At 40.3% G+C, this 7,052-nt stretch overlaps 1 protein-coding gene across 1 annotated transcript in view; it reads left to right on the top strand.

Moving 5' to 3' along the window:
* Positions 1-6,294, top strand: part of LOC137993208 (MFS-type efflux pump MSMEG_3705-like) — an 11,211-nt gene extending 4,917 nt beyond the window's left edge. Inside the window, exons 5-6 of the mRNA XM_068838916.1 lie at positions 759-1,070; positions 3,811-6,294. Coding sequence (XP_068695017.1) covers positions 759-1,070; positions 3,811-4,221 — 723 coding nt within the window. The 3' untranslated portion in view covers positions 4,222-6,294. The remainder of the gene's footprint in view (positions 1-758; positions 1,071-3,810) is intronic.
* The last annotated feature ends 758 nt before the right edge of the window (positions 6,295-7,052 follow it).

Genomic DNA, 7,052 nt, shown 5'->3' with positions numbered 1-7,052 from the left:
CCGGGGATCAAACTTAGGACCTTATGCACCAAGGGTGTGCACTAACCGACTGTGCCATCCTTGCTCTTAAACTGACCCTCCTGATAGGCTGTTTCACTCATGAATTATTAATGAGTTTTTAAGTGGTTTAAAAGACTGTTATAAAGGGCCTGGTTGATTTGAAAGCCGCTAAACTTAATCCAGGATTAGCGTAAACGTTTGTTTCATGTTTTCAATTTTTTGGTGAAAGTGCCTTTTTCTTATTTTTGTTTTTCAAGATTGACCTCTTCTAATGTAAAGTTTTGCCGATTAGCAGCGTTGAACAGCATTTGGGAGTAGAGAAATAAACTCCTTGATTAATTTTTAATCTGGGATTAGCGTTAATCAGCTTTTGAACAACTGGGGCCAGGTTAATTAGATGTAAAGGTTTTTAAAGCCTTGTTCAGTCAGTGTTTGTGGCTAAGAAGAGAACGAGGGTGGTACTGTTATTAACTCTATGCAGTGCTGTGGAATTAGTTTGCTGGGAAACAATATAGGATTCATATTTTACATGTGATTTGTTTCTTAAGGAAGGGCAGAGGCCTACTGGATGGGCTCAGTAATCACCTTTCTTTTGTTGTGGAATTTCAAAAGGGGCTCTTAGGAGACAACGTTAAAAAATTGAATGGGTTAATTTTGACATCATAAAAGTTGAAATATTGTGGCCCCTGGCTCTTTGCATTACTTCGCTATCTTGCCTGGTTTTCACACAGTATTGTTTTTTCCAAACTCTTGCACAGAGTGTGGCCAGCCCCAACAAAGGAGAGTGGTTAAAAGAGAAGTTTTTACTTCTGTGCAAAACATTCACGCAGCCTTCACTGATCATCTTGTTTATTGCTGGTTCTGTAAGAAATGCCGGAGGATATGTGTGGGCATATAACACTCAGCCATACTTCAACAAATATTATCCTAACACCAATGTTGGAGAGTACATGAGCTGGATACCTCTTGTTGGTGGAAGTCTGGGTGTGGTGCTGGGAGGGTTCATCTCTGATCGCCTGATAAAGAATCGAGGGTTTTATGCGAGGGTCTGGGTCCTAGTGTTCAGTCAGGTAAGATTTGCGTGTTTTGTTTCAAGGTTAGTTCCAAAAGTGTTGGATCGTAAATGGCCTGGCCTATGGTTGCCCACATTAAATACCATGACGACCTATCGAATTTGATACTGTCAAAGATTAATTTATTGGGTTAGTTTCTTCAGAGGCTAATTTCCAAAATTCTACGTAATAACAAGGCTCAACTGGTTATTCTTGGTTTGCATCCACGTGCTGAGACGGCCATGTTGGTATGTACAAAACAATAGAAAATGGCCTCACAAGTTTTGCATAATAATAGAGTCAAATTCCCAAAGGACATTTTAATGCATTGTTCTGTACACCAACATGGCCGCTGTGACATCAGATGCAAACCATCAATTACAGACGTGAGTTTTACCAAAACAAACGAACAACACTTTTGTCTCTCTAATTAAAACAAAATATGCCTGTGACAGGTGTCGTTGCTATCGGAACTCTTACATCAAAGGGGCACATCAATGCGAAAACTACACTTAAATCCTGCGACGCAAACACAAGAGCAAGCATAAGTAGCTTATGCTAGTGAAAACGAACGTCGACATAAGCATCAAAATCAACCTCGGCATCCTACATTTTGTTCAAATGCTCAGACGCCGGGAATCTGGAACGAGTGCTTTAGTTGGCCTTACGTAGCAAATTCCTTGTGCTTATGCTGTGTTTCGTTTTCACACAACGTAAGCGAACGCAGGCATAAGCCCAAGCACAAGAAAAAGGAAACATTTTGGTGCTTGTGTTAACCCCGTTTTCACTGTGAAATAAGCGCTCTTATGTTTGCACTTGTGCTTGCGTGAAAATCAGGCTTCACTAATCGTCTTTCCGGTTTAGTGTTCAGGCTATTTTTTGTCTCGGCTTAATTCTGTCATATTCTTCTCCAGGAATGTCTGAGTCTTATGAAGGCTCAGTTCTTTGCTTGAAGTGCTACTATGATCAAAAAATCGTTGTCTTTTTTTCTTCAGATTTTGAAAGCGTGTTCGCTTAACACCAGACTGACAAAAGGTTGAGCTTTGATTTTTATCCAAAGGCTGTTTGTTTTGGAAAAACCTCAAATAAAAATGACCACAACCAGGTTGTCTGAGCCCGCGAGACTGAGCACCCCCAGCAAACCATTGTTTTAACGAAAACCGCTGGTCAGCAACCTTGGTTCTGGTCATTGTGCTGTCTAAGGTCTTCATTTATTTTGAGTGTAAGTTTTGGATTTCACGGTCCGCCGATTGGACACCAGAGGGTTGGATTTAGGGAAAAGTGACGTCATTTACTCACTATCTTAAAATTCCAGCGTGTTAACACAACTTATTATACATGCAAAACACGAGTTTAAAATCTCAAAGCCCGAAACGCCCGTGCTGTATATTAATTCAGCCGCGTACACACGCGTTGCATTCTTAAACTAGTGAGTCTTTGACGTCATTTTCTCCTCGACCCAGCTTTCCCAAGATTTTAAAGTTAGTAATGGCGGATCAATAAATTACAGAATGCCAGTTAAAATAATCAGGTGCCTTTTTAAAATCAGAACTTAAAACTGGGGTCAGTTATTGTTTAGTTAACGTACTTTTGAAAATCCTAAGAAAAAGAATTGTTTTTTTGGTCGTAGTAGCACTTTAAATAGACCAAATCAATGTTGTACCCAATTTCAGGTATTTCCACACAATTTAAATGTGAATGCTACATTTTGATGGAAATACAATACACAAAGAGTCTTAACCCCGGGAGATTTGAATTGGGTATAACATTGGACGTTGTTATACAGTAACTAGAGACGCATAATCCGTCCAGGCGAATTATGCCTCGTGTTATTCGTCTAGTGTAAAGACGGGACGAACTATATCAGACGCATTATCCCTCTGGGCGGACAACGGAAGATTATTCGTCCAGTCGGATAATGCGTCTTGTGCCCGTCTTTATGCTAGAGACACGTAACCAGACGAACAGCAAATGTTTACCCAAGTTTGTCCAAAAGGATAATGCGTATAAAATGGTATAATGGTATAAAAAGGGTCATTGAGTTAGGCGATTTGGTGTATTCCTTGACAGATACTGAGTCCCTAATCAAAAAGGCTTTGATCTCGTTATCCCGTCGTTAGAGTGAATCATTTCACCTCAGTACATCAGCGTCCTAAGATGTTCCTAAAAGGTTACCCCAAAATTCTCTCTTGGAGCGTTGGGTTTAAAGGAATTTCCATTTTCCCGAGGAAAAAAAAAATCGTTCCTTTTACGTGCTGAAAAATCGAAGGGACTGGAAAATCCCAAGCTTAGGTCCAAAGGAAGTTGCCTTGGTTCCTTCTGCAGGTACCGGAGCACAGATTACGTAAAACAAAAGAAACAAAAGACAGAAAACAAAACAACTCCAAATAAAGACTACTCCCTAGTGACCAAAAATACAATGCTTTCCGGTACATGCAGAAAGACCCGTTGCCTTGGTACAGTTGCCAGGTTTTGGTGGAATTTCCAGCGCTCAAAATGTGATTGGCTTGTGCGAAAAAGGGGTGAGCTGAACAAAGATGTACTGAGTAGGAGGGAGAGGGGAGAACAAGCAAGGCCTTCCCTCAGGATCTGTGTAACGTGTTAGCGCGAGCTCTGATTGGTGAGTCTGAGAGGTGTTAATTGAGGCATGTCTGGTGCGCGAATTTAGTGCAAGGCTCGATTTGCCGTTTCTAAGTTTACATCATTCCATATCGGTTCTTTTCATTTTTGACAATGATTTTTTTTTCTCTCTTTTTAGGTAATTGCCGCCCCATTTGCAGCCGGAGCTCTGTTTTTAAAACCACCCCTGTCATTTATCAGCTTAATTCCATCAAACATCATCGGTGAAATGTGGGTGGGTGTAACACTGACAGTGGTAGTCGAACTGGTTCCCAACACAATCCGCTCACCCGCAATCGCTGGGTATCTTTTCGTCATCTCGATCATTGGCGGGAACGTGCCATTGCTTGTGCCACCACTCAAGAAAGTCACCACTTTTCGTACAGCACTCTACATCCTTTTCCCCGGATTGTACTTGCTGAGTTCTGTATTGTTCTTGTTGACTTTGTTCTCGTTGAAGCGGGACTTAAGACGCGTGCAACTGGACGAGGAAACGAGGCCGCTGCTGCCCGAAACACCCACTTTCGACCAGCCAGGGAAGAGAGTTTAAAAGGGGCGAACCAAATTAATGGCCGGCATTGTCGCGAAACCGTAAGCACATCTGGACGTGACGTGTTCCTTTTCATGGAGAAACGGCTGAGCCGAGATGTACGAAACATAATTTTTTAAAACTGAGTTCTGCAAGAGCGATTGCTTGACTTTCGAGGCTTTGAGGAACACGCTAGTTATAGTTTCCAGAGGGGCGTCTACTTTATACTGTTTTTGTGAAGCTTTAATTTATTATGCCAAAAAATAATTTTTTTTACAGACATATAGAAAATGCCAAGGTAAAAACAAGTAAATTATTCCAATTATTTAAAAAAACTGTCATGGAGAAAACATAACTTTTTCTTACTTTAGCCAATTTGCCCTTAAACTTCTTGGTGGGAATTACCGACTTGAAATGTGTAAGATCAGTTACGTTATTCAATAGATGGTTTTCACCTGACATCACAGCAGCCATGTTGGTGTACAGAACAATAGAGAAAAAAGTCTTTTGGGAATTTGAGTCTATTATAATGAAAAACATGAGCCATAATTTGCTATTGTTTTGTACACCAACATGGCCGTCTTATCACGTGACTGAAAACCATCTATAGGCTCCATTACCAGCCGCTGTATCGGGAAAGGGAACCACCCTTCTCCTCCCCGCGAGGGGCTCTCTGAGTGAGAAATGGAGACCGGAGTCGATAGAGTGGCGGAAATCGAGCCTAGAGCGAGTTTCAGTCGAGTGTCGTAAAACTAAAGTAATTACTTTGGCCAATCAAAAAGGACGGAGACAATCCAGTAAACCAATCAAGACTCGGAGTAATTACACGTAGCCGGCACAAAGCGCGGGGAAATGTGCACGCCACGATTGGTTTTGGTTTCTTTTCTGATTGGTTGAAAAAATGGCGCGAAAACTTTGAACCAATCACTGAGTGAAGTAATGCAAAACCAAAGCAATTCGCTAATTACTTTCGACACTCAATTGAATCACGACTTTTGTGTTGTTTGGCATGATTATTTGCAAAATCTTAATGTGAACGTCAAGGACTGAAAGAAACAAAAACAAAAAATTATGAATAATATATAGAATCATTGTCGAGAAAGAAAGCAAGCTTGCTTCTTACCCTGCTCAGGTTTCTGCCTCACGTATAGTTATGTAGCAAGAGAGAACGAGATAAGAGAGCCCTGTTCCGGTGAAAATTATTTGAAATCTATTTTTAGTGCGGTGTCATACAGCGTGGCTATTTCAAAGGCGACAGCGTAGTGGTCAGTTGGTGTGAAAGTGGACGCGCGCGGTACAGAAACAACGGATGAAAATAACCATTAGATTTGAAATAATTATCGTGGGGCATAAGGATTTGCTCTCTTTTCTCGTATTTCCTTGTATATAGTTGATGGACTTAAATGCCCACCTTCAAACAACAGGCATTGCATGCCGCGGAACAATTTTCATTCATGAAAATTCCGCCCGGAGCTGAAGATCCATCCAATGGGCCACTTTCGATATATTAAAATTCAGCTTGAAAGAGAGGTTTAGAGGACAAAGACAAAGGAAAATGGATGATATGTCAATATTTTTTACATTAATTCCAACTTGTTTCTATTGGTTTTGTCGTCTCTGCCCCACTATCAAGCTGAATATTGATATTTCGAAAATGGCGTATTAGATTGCAACGATAAACAATGCGAATTTTCATAACAAAACAAACGGCCGAAAAACCTGTCAGTTAAAGGTGGGCCTTTAACACTTGTAGTCACTATTTAAGGAAATCCCATCCAGGAACTATTCAAGTTGTATAGTGAAATCCGATTGAGCAATTGAATTCCTAAAACTCGAACCCATAGACTATTTGTTAGCCTGTTACGGCCGAAAGCGTCTGGGCCAAACGTTAACAGTCAGTTGGAAGTTGGGGTTAACCGGGATTCGTTAGGTAAATAATTTCAGTATCACTTTGGCTTCGATTAGAGATGTAGTACTAAGTAAGCAAGTAACATTCAATTGCTTAAGCCCTGTTTTTCTGCACGTATTGGTGGACTTAAAATGTCCAGTGCTTTTCTTTGCGAATAAAAACAAGCATATGTTAAAAGTATGAAAGACTACATACAAATTGGTGCAACTATTACTCATAACAAAAGAAGAGAATAGTATGCTTCTTTCCTGAAGCGCGCAAGTTTAATGAAATTCCTAACTCGCTTATTTGTGGTGAATAATATTCATTTGAAAAGGGTGTGGTATACATTTGTCTAAAACCCGTACGGCTAGACTGAAAGAAATATGCCAGGAAAAAATATACCCTGAGGACAAAGTTGAGGGTGTGCCTACTAAGGCTGGTTTAGACGGTTTTACTCTTTCAGAATCTTTTATTATTTTTGAGGAATGAGTAACCCACACCTATTTCGGAAAGGTCATCCTTGTCTTTCGGGTTTGGTAACGTGATGGCGAAGACGGACGTTATTGATAACATCATAGAATCTTTTTCCTTTGACTGAAATGAGCAAAACTGGTCGATATCATTCTTAGTTATTTTACTGGCCTAGAGCATGCAGCAGGGAGTGCTAGTTAACAGGTTTGCGTTTGGCGTCAAAACGGGAATTGTTTGCAAAGTCATAAATGACGGCAATACACACGACCGCCTTTTTAAACACTGTCACCAAGGTTTACTTTTCCATACCTCTACATGTAATTATGCTTTTGAAGTTTTGAAACCTACATTATTGTGTGATGCAAAAATGTATTATAGCAAGTAATGAAATTCGAATCCGAAACTACCAAGTGATACAACTTGTAGGCAAAGAACGGAAGAACAATTGTAACGAATTATTACTTGTGGTGATTCGTATTCTACGTTATGC

Source organism: Montipora foliosa, chromosome 2 (assembly GCF_036669935.1).
Source record: "Montipora foliosa isolate CH-2021 chromosome 2, ASM3666993v2, whole genome shotgun sequence".
Taxonomy (NCBI): Eukaryota; Metazoa; Cnidaria; class Anthozoa; order Scleractinia; family Acroporidae; genus Montipora; species Montipora foliosa.
This window is presented reverse-complemented; position numbering and strand designations above follow the sequence as displayed.